The 19871-nt window shown below is 45.1% G+C and overlaps 1 protein-coding gene across 1 annotated transcript in view; it reads left to right on the top strand.

Moving 5' to 3' along the window:
- EMSY (EMSY transcriptional repressor, BRCA2 interacting) overlaps positions 1-17191 on the top strand; it is a 37131-nt gene extending 19940 nt beyond the window's left edge. Inside the window, 12 exon segments of the mRNA XM_064642808.1 lie at positions 1298-1471; positions 2771-2907; positions 4407-4580; positions 5822-6020; positions 7265-7429; positions 7706-7861; positions 10563-10711; positions 12131-12694; positions 13532-13586; positions 13589-13659; positions 13661-14026; positions 15604-17191. Coding sequence (XP_064498878.1) covers positions 1298-1471; positions 2771-2907; positions 4407-4580; positions 5822-6020; positions 7265-7429; positions 7706-7861; positions 10563-10711; positions 12131-12694; positions 13532-13586; positions 13589-13659; positions 13661-14026; positions 15604-15798 — 2405 coding nt within the window. The 3' untranslated portion in view covers positions 15799-17191.
- Positions 17192-19871: the final 2680 nt, after the last annotated feature.

Raw genomic sequence — 19871 nt, 5'->3', positions numbered from 1 at the left:
TGACATGTCAACTCCCAGTGTTTTTCTGGGCATCTAATTGTATTTGTGTTTGTAATTGATTAAAGATCAGAAATAATGCAGGCTGTTCAGACTGTAAACTTGCATGAGGAAAACTTGAAAGGCAGTTTATCCTGGTTTTCAGAAAACTCTTATTTCCTGGGTTTTTTTTAGCATGGGTTGGGAATATTCAAGTAATAGAAATGTTAAGGTTTGAAAAGCCCTCTGAGATTACCAAGTCCGACCACTGACCCAACACCACCATGTTCCCATTAAACCCTGTCCCAAGGGCACATCCACATGCCTTTGGAGCACTCCCAGGGGTGGGGATTGCAGCACTTCCCTGGGCAGCCTGTTCCAATGCCTGACCACCCTTTCCACCAGCAGTTTTTTCGTAGCATCCAACCTGAACCTCCCCTGGTGCAACTTGAGGCCATCTCCTCTTGTCCTTAGCATAAACTAGGGGTTCATGTTCTTTTTACGACTTTTCAGGTACCTCACAGCTACATTCTTGAATTAATTTAAAAAAAATAGCAGTTTTGCAGTTTATTTAGTTGGTAAAACATGTATTGTGCACACGTCTTTCTCGCTCTAACAAACTGTTTTGCTCTGTGATCTTTACCTGTTAAGTGTGCTGTCTGCAGCAGTACAAGCAGAAGGGAATTGCAGTGTTTGTGGAGCTGCTGACTTATGATTTTTGAGCAAGTTTCTTTTGTGGACTCTGTTGTGTTTCCATCCAGAAAAGGACTGTTTCTGAAAAAACGGCATTTTTAGCGTGTTAGGTTTCTTTTGTGCTGCTGTGTGCTGAGTCCATAGAATTGCATCATCATGGTAAATTTTGTTTTTCTCTAAGAGTGTTATTTAGAGCAGTCATTGGTGCTCTTTGTAAACAGTCTGTCCTGTAAGAGGAGTGTCTTTCATGATAGGGAGGGATGAGTTTTAGAAGTGCAGTCAGGTGCCTGACTCTGGGGTTTCTAAGGGAGCACAAGGCAAAAACACTGGCAGAATCCAAACATCTATTGAGAATTACAGCCTTAGGCACAAGGACATGAATTAAAATAAGGCAGTCATGGCAAATTTGTTAAAATACTTCAGAAGACTGGGACGTTAATTTAAAGTTGGTATAAAAAAGCTGCTAAAGAATCGCGAAGGGCGGCAACAGACCGCGGTGTGGGATCTCTCTGAATAAATCTGATGGTTTGGTTGGTTTTTTTTTTTCTAAACTAACTTATTTTTCCACAAATAGCTGGCAGAGGATCATGTTCTAACAGTGAACTTTCTCCTTCTCTCTCTCCCCCAGGCACTCCAGCGACGTACAGCCGGCCCACGGTGAGCCCGTCCCTGGGGGCTCGCATGGCTGGCACGCCAGGGGCGGCCACCTACGTCAAAACCACCAGCGGCAGCATCATCACCGTGGTCCCAAAGTCCCTGGCCACCCTGGGAGGGAAGATTATCAGCAGTAACATTGTCTCTGGTAGGCATATGAGTCACCTTGATATTAAGACTTACTGCAGAAATAACTTCAGGCCTGCTCTGCTTGTCCGGTGGGTTTTCCATGCTGAAATCGTTATTAGGAACTTTACTGGAGAGTTCAGAAGAAAAATAGCTGAGCATGAAGAGGAAAGGAATAGGTAGAAGTTGTGAAGGTGAAGTGTTCTCAAGGGTGGCAGCAGTTCTTGTGTTTAAGAAGGAAACATCAGATGTGAGGGAAGCCTGGGAGGAAAAGGGAAGTGTGGGGTGGGACTGCTGTGCTGTACAGTGGGCAGAAAGGTTAGAAAGCACCATTGGCCCCAGTTTAAGGTATTTTATAATCTTGATGCAGCCCTTCTCTACATGTCCAAAGAACCAGAATAAAAATGAACTGTATGTGTTAAATTCAGCTGTGCAGTCTCCACCTTATTTGGTATTTTATCAGTGTCAGCCTGTCCTTCCTTCAGCCCACGTTCTAACTTAAGCTTTCCCTCCCAGCTTCATGCAGACCCTGCTGCTTATTTTTGTTGGTCTGCTGACCAGCCTGGGTTCTCTGCCAGTTCCAGGCTGGCACAGGGTGCCCAGAGAAGCTGTGGCTGCCCCACATCTGGAAGTGTCCAAGGCCAGGTTGGACGGGGCTTGGAGCAACCTGGGCTAGTGGAAGGTGTCCCTGCCCATGGCAGGGGGTGGGACTGGATGATCTTAAAGGTTCCCTTCCAACCCAGACCATTCTGGGATTCTCCAGCCTCTAAAGATAGGGTTTCTTTAGGACCAGGTCCAAGCACACTTATACCAGTAACAATTTCTTAGCATATGTTTTGGACTTTAGCTTTGCTTAGCAAAGACCTGACATGGCCCCTGCCAGCTCCAGACCCTGGAAAGTGCTGCACAAGCTATCCAGGAAACCCACTCTGGGCTGGAATCTGGCAGAGGTACCTCAGTTTTTTCAGGTCTTGATTTCTACAAAATCATGCATAGGGATGCTGCAGCAGTTCTTTGGGAGCAAGTAACTTTTTTTAGCCTGTTGTGGGTATGATGAGTTGTTAAGATGATTTCTAGGTCTACTAGTGAACTTATACACAAGTGCAAATATCATTCTCCTGAGCACCAGCTAATGTGGGGAAAGCTGTGACTGATCCTGATGAGGATAGTAAGGATTCCCATTCCAGATGAGGCTGGCTTCTTGTTGTGCTTGTCAGATTTAAATACAGTGGTTCCTCTGTAGCTCCCTGACTTCCACAGCGAAGGGGAATACACAACATGGGATAAACTGCACACTGTTTCTTTTCCCGCAAAAATTTAGGAACTACAACCAAAATCACCACAATCCCAATGACATCCAAACCCAATGTGATTGTTGTGCAAAAGACCACTGGGAAAGGAACTACAATCCAAGGGCTTCCAGGCAAGAACGTTGTCACGACGCTGCTGAACGCGGGGGTAAGTGAGGCCCTGAGTGTCCCTGAGCCAGGTGAGCCGTGGCTGCTGCTGCATCCCTGCTGCCCAGGGCTCTCTGGAAAGCCCACTGCATGAGCTCCTTGACAGCCCCAGGGCTGTTGGGGAGGCCACTGTGGGCCACAGGATGGGATTCTGTGCTTAAAGCCAGCTGGGAATGTTTTCAGAGTTAAAGGAAAATAGAAATTTTTGAACTTGCCTTTTTTTCCCTTTGTGATGCTGAAGTGATGAAGTAGATGAACATGACTGGAATCTTCCCCTGTTTGTGCTCTGGGGAGAACCAGGGTCCTGGGTTATAAACTTGTATCCCCAACTGTTTATATTAAACAGGCAGAAATAAATTGTGCCTTCCCAGCAAGGGAACCCCCTTTCAGTGTATGTGGTGTGTGACACTGTACCATCCTGTACCTGAGCATTGTACTGTCCTGAATTATTTTTTGGATAACCTGACACGTGTACTAAGAATAAAATCCAGTTTCCAGCATCAACTGAGTTCACCCCTAAGTACTAGTAAATGAAAATAATGAATGTTCCTACATTGAACTGTGAGATTTAATGCATTTAATGTAACATTTTAAAGGCTGCTTAGTAGCAGAACTACAGAGGTTTTTTTCTAAACATTTTAGGAATTTTTTTTTTTTTTGAAATTTTGAACTTTCCTGATTTTCAGAATTCAAGATGTATTTTCAGACAAGTGGAAATCTTATTTTGTTACACAATAGGAACTAGGAGTATGGGAGGATATTTCTGAAACAAGTATGTTTTTCGGGATTTCCTCCTATTTAGTGGATACTGGTAGGAATATCAGGAGAACTGGCAACTAATGTTGTTACTCATTTGGTTTGTTACTCTGCAGAGTTTAAAAAAAGCCCGTTCAGTGTCTTTGCTCTTAAGCTATCAGGAGTCTGTTCATATATCAGCACTATTCCATAGTCAAATGATTCCTGTGGCACAGCTGTGAATCTGCATTTGTTGATGAAGTGAACTTTGTTTAAAAGAAGTCCATGTGTAATTGATGTCTTGGCCCTGAGGATAATATGAAAATCTGTATTTAAATGATTCCCTTTTAGAATCTCAGTTCAAGTTTTGTAGATGTCTTGCCACAGTCAGTGTTAATAGAAATTAGAGGTTTTCAAAAACATTTGTGAAAGATTTGAGGAAAGTTCCAGCTTACGTAAACTCTTTGAAGCAACTTCAAAAAACTTCTCAGTGTCTTTTAGTTACTCCTTTTTATTCACCCCTTCAGAGCTGTTCAGAAGGTAAAGTAATGGAAAAGGGGATTTTGGTAGCTTTTGCCATTCAAAGCTGTAGGTTCTTTTGTTCTTGGTCTTCTGATGTATTTTGTCTCAAGTAAGTCTAGTTGCAGCAGCAAGTTTATTTCATGGTACACACATTCATCTATAACTATATTTTTTTTTTTTAGAGAAGTGGGTCTCACTGAACAGTTTCATAAAGTTAACCTGTAAACTTTGGCTTCTCTGCAGGGGGAGAAAACTATTCAGGCAGTGCCAGCAGGAGCAAAACCTGCTATCATCACTGCCACAAGACCCATCACAAAAATGATTGTTACACAGCCCAAAGGAATAGGGTCCACGGTCCAGCCAGCCACCAAAATCATCCCAACTAAAATTGTTTATGGGCAGCAAGGGAAAACGCAGGTACAGTGAGGACCCATTTCTGTCTTGGAATGTACCCCTCCATTTTAATGGGAAGTAAATCATTTTTCACTGTGTTGCCTCATTTGTTGCAGGATTAATGTATGTCTGTGGGGAATGAGACTCAGTGGTGGAACGAGGTGGCCTTGATTCTGAGTTCTTGAGCAGTGTTTGCATTTGTTGGCTCTTTCTGGAGGCCTGAGCAAGCCAAAAGGATTTACTAAGCCTGTTCCAGAGCTGAAACTGTCTGGTCATGGCTCTAGGTGCCTGTTTAAGTCTGACAGATAATGGTTAGATCCTGGGAAATAAAGATGCACAGTCTGGACATAGGTTTTATTGAAGTTTATTTTCTGCTCAGTGTCTGTTCAGGTTGTCCCTGCAACCTTGTGTGGTTGGTGGGGCTGAATACACAGAGTCAGGCTCATTTCTGGGTGCTTTCAGTTTCAGCTTTTTCTCTGGCTGCACTTAGTGTTTAAAAGAATTAAACTTTTATCAGATATAACGTGTTGTGTGCCTGATAGTTCAGGACTGGATTTCCTGTGGAGGTGCTTGTCCTTCCCAGTGCAGTGCATGTCCCAGCTCACTTGCACAGCTTTCTCTTACCACACCAGAGTAGTATCTAGTCCTGAAAAATGACTCTTCAGTGGTTTGTTTTGTTAAGACTTCAAATTACTGAGTGAGAAGTGCGTTCCTGTGCATTGCCATTTACTTGGGCTTTGTGGTTTAATAATCAGTTGCTGAATTTAGAGATAGATTTGTGACTAATGTGGATATTACATAGGTGGTGCACCCAGGTCTGTTGGTGGCACCCTGTGCTCTGATTGCTCAGCCCCCTCTTCTCGAGTGCTCTGACTGTACACAAATGTATCTGTGTGATCAGGTCCCGATCAAACCAAAGCTCTGATTGTACACAAATGTATCTGTGTGATCAGGTCCTGATCAAACCAAAGCTCTGACTGTACACAAATGTATCTGTGTGATCAGGTCCTGATCAAACCAAAGCTCTGACTGTACACAAATGTATCTGTGTGATCAGGTCCTGATCAAACCAAAGCTCTGACTGTACACAAATGTGTCTGTGTGATCAGGTCCTGATCAAACCAAAGCTCTGACTGTACACAAATGTATCTGTGTGATCAGGTCCTGATCAAACCAAAGCTCTGACTGTACACAAATGTATCTGTGTGATCAGGTCCTGATCAAACCAAAGCTCTGACTGTACACAAATGTATCTGTGTGATCAGGTCCTGATCAAACCAAAGCCAGTGACGTTCCAGGCCACGGTGGTGAGTGAGCAGACCAGGCAGCTGGTGACTGAGACGTTGCAGCAGGCATCCAGGGTGGCAGAGACAGGGACCCCAGCTCTGCCAGAGGTGAAGGAGGAACCACAGACCTACACCGACAGCAGCTCCTCGTCCACAGAGTCCTCCCAGAGCTCCCAAGGTGTGTTGGTGTCACAGAAAACCCCGAGGGGACTGTCCCCAAGGTGTCACATAACTCTATGTCTCCTGCCAGCACAGGTTTTCACCCAGCCTGTTACACCAAAGTGCCGTTGTGCCCTTATTTTTTTTGTTTATCTTTCTTTTGGGCTGCTTACTATGCGCTGGCACTTCTCCTGAGAAGTGGACACAGCGATTCCTTGCTGGGCTCCAGCTTGTCACACGAGGCCCCCTTTTCCCTGGGTCTGGGGGTCTGCCAGGGGACAGGCAGTGGAGCAGGTTTTGGGGTTATTTTGGCAGTTCCTGGCTTTCCCTGTGTGACAGCATCTCTGCTGCATGACTGACAGCTGCCATGGGACAGCACAGGTTCTGGTCCTTCTATAAATGCACATGCATGTGCACCAGGACGTGGATCAGACATGCAGTCCCCATGGGAATGCTGCCCTGGCTTCAAGCCATGGCACAGGTGCAGCTCTGTGTGTGGAAGAGGAGCATCAATAATAGGGCACAAACAGCACCCAGCCTCTGGTTGGAAGTGACCAGAGGATGTGTCACTGCAGCAAATAAAAGCAAATGTCTCAGAGAATCCTTTGGACCCCTTCTGTATGATTCTGTGACTGTTGGTCTATACTGCCATTTTAAGTGAATTTTAAGAAGTTTTGAAGATTCAAACAACTTATCAAAATTTAGGAGCCATTAATTCAGAATGCTGAATGCATATTGATCACCTGAACTGCTAAAACCTTGTAAAAAAACCTAGTTCAATCCAAGGCAAATTCAACATACAGAGAAACCTTCTGAACTTTGATTTTTGGAACAAAGTCTTTTAAAAAAAACTAAGATACAGGATTTTTTTTCTGGAAATCGTTCATAACATCAGCAGTGTTTTACTTCAAGAGTCAATTGTAATAGAAACTAGTGTTGCAGAATCAGAGTGTGCATCCTTGGCAGTGGTCAAAATTCTAATGAATAATGAATAACTTAGTATCATTTTAAACTGCTTTAAAGCAAGAAGTCAGACAAGAGACCTCCAGCCCAAAATGGTTCTGGCACAGGTTGGGCAGGGAAGCTGTGGCTGCCCCATCCCTGGAAGTGTCCAAGGCCAGGTTGGACAGGGCTTGGAGAAGCCTGGACTGGTGGAAGGTGTCCCTGCCCATGGCAGGGGGTGGCACTGGACGAGGTTTAAGGTCCCTCCCAACCCAAACCATTCCATGACTCTGTGATGTGCCTTTGTTCTTTAACAAACAGATTCCCAGCCTGTGGTCCATGTGATTGCTTCAAGAAGTCAAGACTGGTCAGAACATGAAATTGCTGTGGACACAAGCCCTACAATAATTTACCAGGATGTATCCAGTGAATCTCAGTCAGCTACTTCCACAATAAAAGCTTTGCTGGAACTTCAGCAGACAACAGGTCTGAAAACCCATGAGATTGTCTAGGATAACTTCAAAGGTTATTTTTTGCTTAAGCAGCCCTTTGTAATAAGTTTTGTAATTGAAAAACACCTTTCTTGAATCAGCTTGATTCCTTTCCTCTTATCCTGTATCAGTTTGTTTGCATGGATTTGGTGCATCTGTTCTCTAGTGTTCATGATCTGTTTAATTGAACTGGTGCATTTGTATTGGAGGTTTGTTTTATTGTGGAGGTTTATGTGTTAGAGGCTGACTGAATGTTTTTCTGCTGAAGCAGTGAAGGAGAAGTTGGAATCAAAGCCCAGGCAGCCCACCATTGACCTGAGCCAGATGGCTGTCCCAATCCAGATGACTCAAGAAAAGAGGCATTCCCCAGAAAGTCCTTCAATTGCTGTTGTAGAGTCAGAATTAGTGGCTGAATATATCACAACTGGTAAGTGTGTGTCTAAGGCAGTGTGATGGTGGGTTTGCAGTTGAAGTCTGGGGACTTAATGTTGGAGTTTTCTCACAACAGGTTTCACTTTCATCTTTTCACTGTAGTTTTCTGTAGAGGAAATGAGTCTTTCCTTCCATTCTTGAGACCCTGTGAGGGGACAGAGGTTGTATCTGCTTTGCTGGGCCATAAGGGAACATGTTTCTAACTGATGCAAAGGGTTGTTGTTTAAGACATCACGGTTGAATAGATTTTCTGGTCCCTGGATGAAGAAGACAGACTGTCCCACTTGTCTTAAAGGAAAACGTCCAGTAAGGACAAAGTGGAAGGTGAAGTTACAGGAACTGGTTTTTGTACATATTGAGAGGAGTCAGACATTGAGTTAAAACCCATTTAGTCCTGAGTTAAAGCCAGGTGTGCGTTTAGCATGCTGATGTGGTCCCCAGTTTCTTCATTTGCTAGAAAGCTTTAAACTGAAAATTTGCACTTTAAATAATTCAAATTCTGGTTGGAAATCAGTGCTTAACTTTTTAAACTCCTGACTCCTCCTATCTGGACATCCATTTTGTGTAAGTCCTTGTCTCTCTGATGCTCCCCAACATTAGGTGTGAGCCACTTCATGAGAGGATCAAATTGCCTGTTTTCCATTTTAATTTCTTAAGTCCACACCGTTGGTCTCCCTCCCTGCTTTCTTTGGAAAAGGAAAGCAGAAGCGTGTTGAAAATCCACATTGAATAGAGGAATAAATAAAACTCAATTGTATTGAATTGTTTAGGTACATATCTGTAACTCCAGTGGTTTTAGTGCTAAATGTCTAATCTGATATTTTGCTCTGTGCTTCCTCCCCTGGCTTCCATCCCTTGTACGGCCTAAATTTGTGTGAAACTGGAGCTGGGGAGGATGTTATTGTTATTCTTCTAAATAACACTTACTGTATCTGCTACAGTTCTGAATGTTTGAGTCCTGCTCCCTCGGATCTCTCTTAAAACAAACTCCAAAGCACAACAAATAACTGCCTGCTGACTGGAGAGCACTTTTCCTTCCCTGGCACAGATATTGTACATTGAGCACATGGTCAAGGTTCCAGTTTTTGACAGGTCTTGCTGTGCAAGTTGATGTAAAATAGGGCCTTTGGCAGGCAGGATGGGGAGTTGCAGTCAGTGTCTTTGTCCTTTTCTGCAGCTTAGAAGCCACGCAAAGTACAAAAGCTGAGAACTTCCTGGAGATGTCACTGTGTGAAACACTGGGAGTTTTGTAAACATGGATTTGAAATCTGGGAATCTCCCAGAGGATTGCAGGCTGCTGTGGGCAGAGGAGCAGCAGGTTCTGCTGCAGCACAAAAGTGTTTATTTTGCTCTTAGATTTTTGTCCCTTCCCCCAGTTTCTGTGAACACTGCCAGGGAATGCAGGTCACTGAGCGTTTCTTCTTTTTTAATTTGTGCTTCTCTGGATTTATCAGTAACCCACAGAGCTGTATTTTCTGCTAAAAATTCAGTAGTAAGGCAGTAAATAGTCTGTAGTGTGGTGAAATGTCCTGCATGCCCCTGGCCCAAAGGATTAGGCACACTGCAATCCCTGGGGGAGCTGGGATTCGCCATGTGCTTCCTCCTGAGGGGAAGGGAGCACTTCACACATCTCAGTGTCACCATTTCTTGTCTGTCTGCAGACTCAGGAAGACAACACTGTATTGGTTCACATTCGGAAGAATATCTACACAACCATATAGGTTAGAAACTTTACTTTTAAATTAAGTTTTCAATTGCTTAGGAACTGTTGGGAGGTGTCCAGGATGAATCTGGCACAGCATGCAGGCCGGTATTGATATAATCCATCTCCTTTCTTGGAGTGAGAAAGGAAAATTACCATATTAATTCAAAATATGACCTTCCTTTTAACAATCGGGAAGGTCACTAGAAACTTTTTCATTTTAAGTTATGCTACAACTGAATTTACAACTTTTTGCTTCTTCTCCTTCAGTTATGAAATATTTTGTAACTGAGATATAAAGCAAATATTTGCCTATTAATATGGACAGGTATAAAGTGATTTGGATTCATATCAGTGACTGCAATATAGAATGGTTTGCTTGGTTTTTTTTCTCAGCAGCACGTAGTTTTTCTGTTGATCCCCTATTTAATTGCAGACCCACACCACAGCTCTGTAACTCATGCTGGATCTGTTCTCAGAAGTGACACAGGCCTGTCACAAGGTCATGTCGGATCAGCCTCCCTTGTTTTCATAATACCCAAGTATTTTCTACCTGTTAATCTCCCAAATTTAGCCTGTGCTCTGGAGGGTCTTTTGTGCATTTTCTCAGTGGTAGAAATTCAGTGAGCAAGGCTTGCTGTTCTTAATTGCAGTCAATTGTGGAGGTGCTTTTACCAGCGTAAAACCAGAATTAACTCGTGCCCTGCATGTTATACTGGTGCTGTACAAAGAACCCAGCTGACAATGGAGCATAAGCAGAGTTGGTGTGTTGGGAGAGGGAGACCAGAGGAGCTTTGGACTCAGGAAACAGCGAGCAGAGCGAGCCCCCCGGGGAGGTTTCTCAGAGTAGCTGTGCCCCTCGAGGCCGGAGCAGAGGGACCTTTCCCGCTCCTCCGTGCTGCCAGCTGAGGCTGGAGTGCCAGCTGAGGCTGGAGTGCCCTGGTGCAGCCCTGAGGAGGCTCAGGAGGAGTGGCACTGAGCTCTTTGCTTGCAGTGAGCCATCGGCAGCCCCCGCCGCCGGCGCAGCCCCCGCGGACCCTCCTGCAGCACGTGGCGCAGTCGCAGACGGCGACGCAGACCTCCGTGGTGGTGAAATCCATCCCCGCCTCCTCCACGGGAGCCATCACCCACATCATGCAGCAGGTTGGACCCTTTCTTTTCCCAGCAGTCTGCACACAGCAGCAGGCTCTATGAATTGTACAGGACCGGGGCTTGTTCTGGGTGAATGTGTCGTGTTGCTGCCACCAAAAATGTTCGGTGTACGGGCAAGTTAGTAACTGTAGGATTGCCTTAATGGCCTGAAGGAAGGCAGGTTTAGATTAGATATTGGGAAGGAATTCTTTACTATAATGGTGGGGAGGCCCTGGCACAGGTTGCCCAGAGAAGCTGTGGCTGCCCCATCCCTGGAATTGTTCAAGGCCAGGTTGGACAGGGCTTGGAGCAGCCTGGGCTGGTGGAAGGTGTCCCTGCCCATGGCAGGGGGTGGCACTGGATGGGCTTTAAGGTCCCTCCCAGCCCAGACCTTTCTATGACTGTGTTTTGGTGGTGAGGGTGGTGGTTGTGTTGCAGGGGCCTGGACTCTTCAGCTGATGTTGGTGGCAGTGCAGGGGGAGGAGGGCTGAGCAGAACCTGGGCAGTACCCAGAGCACACACTGTCCCTGCCCTCTGAGGGCTTCAGCCAGTGAAAAGGCAAACTTCTCTGAATCGAAGTCAGGTGGTATTTAGATCAGTACCATGAGGATCCCAAACACTTCAAACAAACACTGCAGCTTGTGGTGAAGTCTTACTGGAGCCACTCCTTTGCCTTTGGTCAGGACCTGCTCAGCTCTGCAGGGCTTTAAGCTCTGGGCACTTCAGCTGTGCTGCAGAACAGTTCTGTGTTAGGGTTCCAAACCCCTGTCAGGCAGTGGATTTCCATGGGTGTTGGAGGAGGCTGCTTCCTCCTTGCTGAGGCCACCTTTATGCTGTGGTGTTCAAAGTGTAGAGTGTAGGTTGCTCGCTCCCTCAAATCCCTCAGAAAATCAGACGTTTGTGCCACACCCAAGAAAAATTGCAGTTTGGAGAAAGGAAGGAGAAGGGAGGATCTCTGCTGAAACAAGGTAGACTGTAGGCCTATGGGGACCTACAGAGGAAATCATGGATAAGATGACTAGGCTTTCAAGAGGCAGAGTAAAAATTGTGCAGAGAGACTCTGGTTTGAACATGGAGCTGTTGGTTCAGCTGCCTGCTACTCCCTGCTGCTTCATGTCCACCTGCCAGGTAACCCTCAGGGGCTTTGAACCTCAGTCTGACTCAAGTGAGGTGTACAAAACCCCCCTGAGGATTAGTGGTGCAGTTAACATTCTCACCTAGAGATGTACCACAGTTTAACATGATAAAAGCAGCTATTTCTTGCATGGGTATTGTGGAATCCCATGTAATAGTATCTTTGTATACACGAATTGGGAGCCCATGATGGCAAAATAAGTTAAAGTAGTCCATTTGAAACATGAAAAACTATTTCTAACTTGTGTATTCTTACATTTTCTTTTCACTAACATGCTCTAACTTCTTCTTCTTAAGGCCTTAAGCAGTCACACTGCATTTACGAAACACGGTGAACAACTTGGGACCGAGGAGGGAGAAGTGGAAGAGATGGACACCTTAGATCCTCAGACTGGCCTGTTTTACAGGTCTGCCCTGACACAGTCCCAGGCACAAAAGCAGCAAAAACTGAGTCAGCCACAGCTGGAACAGACTCAACTGCAAGTGAAAACTCTGCAGTGCTTCCAGACCAAGCAGAAGCAGACAATCCACCTGCAGGCCGACCAGATCCAGCACAAACTCCCGCAAATGCCCCAGCTTTCCATAAGGCATCAAAAGCTAACCCCCCTGCAGCAGGAGCAAGCACAGAGCAAACCAGATGCACAGCACCCCCCCCACCACATGATGGCCAAAGAGAGGCAACTCCCCACCTTAGTGGCACAGCCACAGCAAACTGTAGTGCAGGTGCTGGCAGTAAAAACCACGCAGCAGCTGCCCAAACTGCAGCAGGCACCAACGGCACAAAAAATCTACGTGCAACCCCAGCCCCCCCCGAGCCCAGTGCAGCTCCCTGCCTCTTCAGACAAGCAGCCAGCGAGCCAGGTAACGGAATATTGATAGCATGCACGTCCTGCTGGTCAGGCAAAACCACCCAGCCAGCCCTGGGCTGTGTAGCAGTGTTTTGTCCTGGCACGAGAACTCCTCGTTCCGCTGGTGTCCATCGCCAGAAGGTTGGCACTAGGGAAGAGCAGCACATGGCACAGGGGAAAGGTCCACAGAGCTCACAAACGTGTTTTGTTGGACAGTTCTTATTGATTTCAGCCACCACTGGTGCATGGAGTTTGTCCCTAGTTATTTTCTTTTAATTTGTAGGTGTGACACGTTACTAATTTCCATTCCTATAGCACTTTTTATTTCTGTGGAAGTGAAGACTGCAGTCTCCTAAGGCTCTCCATTGTTCCTCTTCCTTTGTAGTTTACATCTTCCTGAAGTTATATGGCTTTCATATACAGGAGTAATTTGATTTTCCTTGGGAGGGAAAAATGTAAAGACTGAGGAACATGGAAAAAAAATGTATTTTAACTAACTCCAGAAAGGTACAATTTTAATTTTTTTTTTTTTTGGCCCTTTCAGGAATACATGTGAAAACTAGAGGCTTTAGCAGACATCCCATGGGGCTGTAAATCCCAAAGGAAAATGAGGCTGCCGTGGGATTATACTGCTACAATCCTTACCTAGCAGCCTAAGAAGCTGCTTTTCCCCAGGCTTCAATTAACTGTTACCCTATCATTTCTAGTTCCTTTGTTAAAACACTGAGTTTCAACTGTCTTCCTAACAGCAAGTATGTTGTTTGTGCCACTCTGTCCTCGGAAATACCGATGAGGTTTTCAATAAGAAAAGATTAACTGTGATATGCACAACAAAAAATTTGATTTTCAGGTGCACCATCCAACTCTAATGCAAGGATCCACTGTCACAGAGCTAACTCTGGGGGGTGTGAGCCTCCTGTGGTGTCAGAGGTAGCAGGTGGCAGTGGTGTGCCCCAGCTGGCACTGCCGGTTACCAGCCCTGTTTCCCATGCAGGCACCCCCGGAGGCAGCAGTAGCAGATATTTTGAGAGTGTCTGTGGTGGAAGCTCACACTGATGCAAACATAGAGCACACGGTAGTGGATCCCCCAGAGCAGGCCACGTCCACTAGTAAAGTCTCTAGTGAAGCAGAGTCGTCACCTTGTCCCCAGGTGCCTCGGGTGGCTGCTCTAGGGACGACGGCAACAACCTCCACCCCCCAGCAACAGCCCCGGACAGAGCCCAGCCCAGCCCCTCCTGCTGCTCCCACCGAGGCACAGGGAGTGCCCCCAACGAGCCAGTTTGTGCACATTCAGAACCTCTCACAGAAGAAAGCTGAAGAGAGCTCCTCAGAGGTCGTCGTCCAGGTAAGGGAAGAGCAGAGCCAACGAGGCAGAAGGTTGAGCGGAGCAGACTCGTGGCTGATGGGGTGGCAGCCATGGGATGGTGTTTGAGTGGGTTTGGGTTCTTCTTCTACTCTTAACACTTGTAATGGATTGCTGCTTCAGAGTGTGTCATCGTTCTTAAATTGGAGTTTCTCTAGCACTGCATCCTCAGTGTCTTCCTCCTCCTGTTAAAACAACCAAGCTCATCTCATTTTACGAAGTACTTTCATTTGAGATGGGTAAAAATGTGGCCTTCAAATACCTAGTACAGAACTGTGTTCTAGAGTCTTTTTCTATTAATGTTACCTCTGAGTATAAAATTAGTACAAAAAATGGCATGGTGGAGTTTTACTTACTGGGAAAGTTTAGCAAATAAGGTCTGAATTCAAAAGGGAGCTTTTTAACTTCACTTATGACCAGACTTACCACTTCTGAGATTAAATGATTGTTGATCTTCAGCCTATATACCTTGAGTTATTGCTTAACTGATGCTTGATATTTTCATTGATTCTGCTGTCTTAAATATGATGGTTTGTGTTGTAATAAGTTGTCTGAATGTCAACTAAAGAAATAGAGAAGTCTTCTGAGTGGTATAATATGGATATAAGTAATAGCTAACACAGCCTATGCTCACACAAATGAGAGGTGGATTGAAATGGTTGTATTATGTATCATTTGTGTTACAGTGAAAATGCTGCTGATGTGGGAAACAATTTGTGTACAGAGGTCTCAAATTTTTCGTGCTACTTTGTAAAATCTTCACTGGGGCTGACTAACTTCTCTGTGGTAGAAATCATCGTTTTTGTACTCATTTATAGTCCTCCTTTCCCTAAATAGGCAAAAGTAGATTTCTGTTTTACTTCAGACCTGTATGTTTTGAGAACCTGTCCTGTTTATTCACATGGCACCCACTGAGCTCTTTCAAAAGGCCAATACTGCCCGGAATTTCAGTTGTATGAAGTTGTAGATTTCGCTTCTAGAACCTGGGAAAGTATAAACAGAAATAAATAGATATAAATAATAACAATAGGTTAGAAATAAACAGCTGTGGTGTTTCCACAGCCTCTGTGCTGCTGCAGCCCTGAGCAGGGCTGGAGCTTGTATTTAGTACAGAAAACAGAGTTAGTCATCCCAGGGCACCTGGACAATGCTCACACAGGATTCTTGGGGTGTCCTGTGCAGGGCCAGGAGTTGGACTCAGTGATCCTTGTGAGTCTCCTCTAACCCAGGACATCAGAATGGCTTGTCTGAAAGAGATAAGGACAAGATAAGGCTGAAGAAAATATTCTCTCTGCTTTGGGTTTGGGGAGCGGTGGATGATGGGCATTGGTTATGCTGTCACAGACCTTTAGGGAAGATCAAAGGCCAGGATCAGGGCCTGAAGAGGAACATCATTCAAATTTTACCTTTCACAATCCAGTGAAAGGATGCTTTGAAGGCTTAGCTGGGGAAAACTGCCCTTGGAAACCAAATAGCTTTTTCCCCGAGTGCCTGTGCTCGCCCAGACGCCTTTACCTGTCCAAACCGTTTGCTAAACTTGCATGTTTTCTTTCTTTCAGACTATCCCTCACTATTCCATCCCTTGTCACTCCAGCTCCAACGTGGTGGTGGAACCCAGCGGGCTCCTGGAGCTCAACAACTTCACCAGTCAGCGCCTGGATGACGAGGAGACGGCGATGGAGCAGGATGGGGACAGTGGCCCCGAGGACGGCCCCGAGCCCAGCCCCTCCCGGGGCTCTGCTGAGCAATCCTGAGCAGCTGGGAGGCTGGAGTGCACTTTAGAACGTCTTGGGATTCTGAGGATCTGAGATGCCCTCGTGTTGTGATGTCCTGGAGCACTTTGCCCGTTGGAGTTGTTCGTTGGAGCATCGCTGTGTTTCAACAAGGCGGCGTCGCAGCAGCTGCCTCTTCAAAACTGTCTCCAAAAGAAAAAGAAAGAGAAGAAAAGATGTAGTTCCCAAGATTCAGTAAAGCTGTGACAGTGGAATGTACTCCTGCTCAAACACCATGCTGCAGCAAACTCTGCAGCTCGTGCTCTGGAAGCCCTTCCCCAGACACTGGAACAGCTCCCAGTGAAAAGGGGTCGTCACTTTGCCGGGTCCTTTCCTTGAGAAAAACACCATCAAAAAAAAAAGAGAGAACATTTAATAAATGCTTGTATTTTCAAACAGCATGTGAGAGAAGGCTAGTGTCTCTGACAGTGCTGGAATTTTGGAATTGGTCAGCTTTCTTGCTCACTTAGAGATAAGATTTGGTTTGTTGTTTTTTTTTCATAAGACTAAAAATATATTTTTTTTAAATTCTTGTTGGTGAATGTTTGGAAATAAGCAAAATCACTAACTGATAGAAAAGTGGATTTGCTGGTGGATTTTGTTTTCATGCTTTACAAGAAGTAGGGCGATGGTATATGAGGCATTTCTTTTGCCCTAAGTGCACAAAATGCTCATCTACTCCAGTTAATCTTTGATTATTTATTAAAGTGAGGCCAAGTTGTTGAAAAAGTTCCTGTGAAACAGGCAGTTGTGTTAATTCTGATACAAACTGAGGGGGGGGGGTGTCTTTTGCTATAAATCAGTTTTTCAAAAACTGGGGATAAGTGGTTCAACGTCTTTCCAAGTTGAACTTGTGAATTTAGAAGTGATGTAAGGCTTTTAAAAATCTGTATTTTACTCTAAAGTTTAACCATTTGGGGAGTTTAAAAGCTTAAATGGGCACACAGGGGCAGGTTTCCAAAATGAGCCTTATGCCTTGGCTTGTTGAAGCAATACATTGGGGTTTGAGACAGGTTTGGGGTCAGAGGGGAGGAGAGAACCAGTTTTAATGCATTCTGGTAATCAAGACTTTTTTTTTTTTTTTCCAAATGTGTATAAACCCACGTTTTTAACTGTTTTGTATAGATTTCATTATAAATAACTAAGCATTTTCCGACTTTGCCATATCATTTAATTGTACATACGTCTGGGAGCCTGACTGCCCACGGTTTGGTGCTCAAGTACTACTGTAAGTAGATCTCATCCAAAGTCTAATACAGCTCTTTGCCTCAGTCTTTTTTTTTTTTTTAAGCTGCGATTTTACTGTTGATATTGTAGTAAAGGTTAAATTCCAACTGGAGTAACTCAAAGGGAAAAATACAAACCCTAAAACCCATCTATCTCACTTGTCCTGAATATCCACCTGTGTTAGAACGCCCAGTAACCCCTAGGTGGGGCTCTTGGTTTTCACCTAACCTCTGTTATCTTGGAAATTAAGTCACTGTGACTTTCATATACTTTTTTTTTTCCCCCTTCTGTTTTCTTCTTCCATCAGCACTAGTTCCAAAATAATGTAGTTTAATATGGTAGAGAAGTGTCCTGATAAATTCAACGTGCAAATGCTGGAATAATGGGTTACAAAAATAATGATTTCTGTGTTACCTTTATGTTGGAATGGGTGTTGGTTTGGTTTCTGCTGCCCAGGAAGGGTCTGTAGTTGTCCATCCCCAGTTGGGAGAAGCCCAAAACAGGTGACACACACGGTTCTTCTGGCTTGTATCAGATTTTCAGGGTCACCTGGGCTCTTGCAGGGCTTCAGGTGCCCCTGACAAATCCAGGACTGGAAGGCCATGAGAATATCAGAGAAAGTAAGATTTCTCTGAAGTGCTTATGCCCAGGAACGTTCCTTGCATTCCAGTTTCAGTTCTGGTGAAGGTGTGTGTGCTCTCCCCAGCCAAAAACAGGTGCTAAGACATGGCCTGAGGTGAATTAACACCTGATGCTCTCACTGCAGTGTGGAGTTCTGCTCCAGTTTATTCTGATATTTTGTGCCAGACCTTTTTTGCCTCTTTAGGAGTGCCTGGAGCAAAGATATGAACAACTGCAGTGAGCTATTTGACAGTTCCTTGAAGGCACCAAATCTCTGTTAAACACCCGAAAGCTTCTCCTGTTGGTGTGAGAAGTGACTGATTCCAGGTTGGCAGGTTGGAGCACGTGCTGGGGATGTCTGGGGCTGGTGGCACAAATTTAGAAGAAGGGACTTTGGTGATCAGTGTGTTCATTCTTGAGGCTCCTCTCCTGCTGCTTTCCCAAACTGGAGCTGTGTTTTGGGTGTTCTCTTTGTTGAATTTGTCTGCTTCAGCACTTCACCATATGAATACCTTTAATAATAAGGAATATACAAGAGGAGCTAATATTTAGGGCCAATATTTTAATTCTTTTCCCTAGTTACTTGATTTTTGATAATGACTGGAGGAAGGCATCCTTGGAGCATTTGGCCTTCTCCCCTTCCCATGAACTCCAGGCATCACTGCCTTCTCCTTGCCCTGCCTGGCAGATGTGCAACTTTTTCCAACCTGCCCCTGGGACACTGACTTCATCCTGCAGCCCTGAACCAGCCCCTCACAGCCCTATAAATATCCCTGAGCTGCTAAAAATACATCAGTGTGCAAGGTAACATTTCCATAGCCCATCCCCTGACAAGCTGCATCTTCATTCCTGAAATGAATCTGATGTCCCTCCTTGGAAGAGAACAAAGGGTAGGGATGGTGGTGATCATTTTTTGGTATCAGGAATTTGAACAGAACACATGACTAAATAAATGGGATTTTTTAAAAAAAAATCAAAACCTACCCAAGAGCTTTTAAAAAATTAAAACTCAGGGAAACTTAAGACCACATGCCTTTGTTTCTAATGCATAAGTAGCTCCTGAAGTCTCAGGGTTTCCCAGGAGAATGTGGGTGTCATCCCCACAGGTGCACTGCAAAGGCAGGTGGTTTCAGCTGGGCAGTGTTCAATCCAGAGGAGACTGATCATAATTGAAGGTAATGAACTAGAAAAATCACACTGCTTTGGGGTTCGTCTGTGCTGCAGAAAACTGTTTTTAGGCTCTGTGTGTCTGTGCTGGGCTCAGGACTTTCTCCTTCCCTCAGGTTGGGTGTAAACCATGAGGAATGTTTGCCAACAGCCTGTGCAAAGTGTCCTTCCTATGGGACTGAGTTGCTGGAGTGCTGTAAATGGGAAAATGGTGCCTGGGAACTTGCTCACTGTTTCTAGACAAAAGGGTCTTCGGATTATTTGGTGCAGGAAAGATATGGAGAAGTTTTTAAGCACTGTGGACTGAAGAGTAACCACATGGTCTGGAATCATCTTTGAAGCCCAGGACTGCCGACAGCAAGGGCATGATGATCTCTGAGGTCCTTTCCAAGCCAAACCATTCAGTGGCTCTGTGCTGACTGTTAGAATTGTCCAGCAAACACTGCTCCAGATCAGACCCTACTCAAAACTCCCTGTGATTTTAGTTGTGCCTAGTGCTTGGCCTCTTGTGAAAAGCAGGGTGTTTTCTAGTTATTTTTTTAATGGCATCTCAGTGTTTTTGTCAGCTTTCCATCTCTGACTTCCCTGGGGAGAGAGGGAAGTTCCTCACAAGAAGCTTCTCGGTGCCCAAGCCCTGAATACAGCCAGGGGCTGGGAACAGCCCTTCGTGCCCACACGTGATCTCTGGGGCTGGCAGGAACCTCTGGAGATCATCTGGTCCAACCCTCTTGCTCCAAGCAGGGTCAGAGTGCTCAGGACCACGTCCAGCTGGGTTTTTGGAAATCTCCCATGATGGAAACTCAACCACCTGTTCCAGTGTTTGCCCACCCACACATTCTTTTTTCTTTTTTCCTGGTCTGTACTGTGTTTTCTGGGTTTTGCCCTTGGTTTGTTTTGGACATGAAATAGAAATACTATCTTGGTCTGAGAAGAGGTTAGCAGCAGCATGAGAACAGGCCACAAGGAAGTAGCACAAATTTAGTCAGAACAAAGTGTTGTAGCTGCAGTGTTCCCAGAAATAGGGATATTTGTTTTCCTCT

Source organism: Pseudopipra pipra, chromosome 2 (genome assembly GCF_036250125.1).
Source record: "Pseudopipra pipra isolate bDixPip1 chromosome 2, bDixPip1.hap1, whole genome shotgun sequence".
NCBI lineage: Eukaryota > Metazoa > Chordata > Aves > Passeriformes > Pipridae > Pseudopipra > Pseudopipra pipra.
This window is presented reverse-complemented; position numbering and strand designations above follow the sequence as displayed.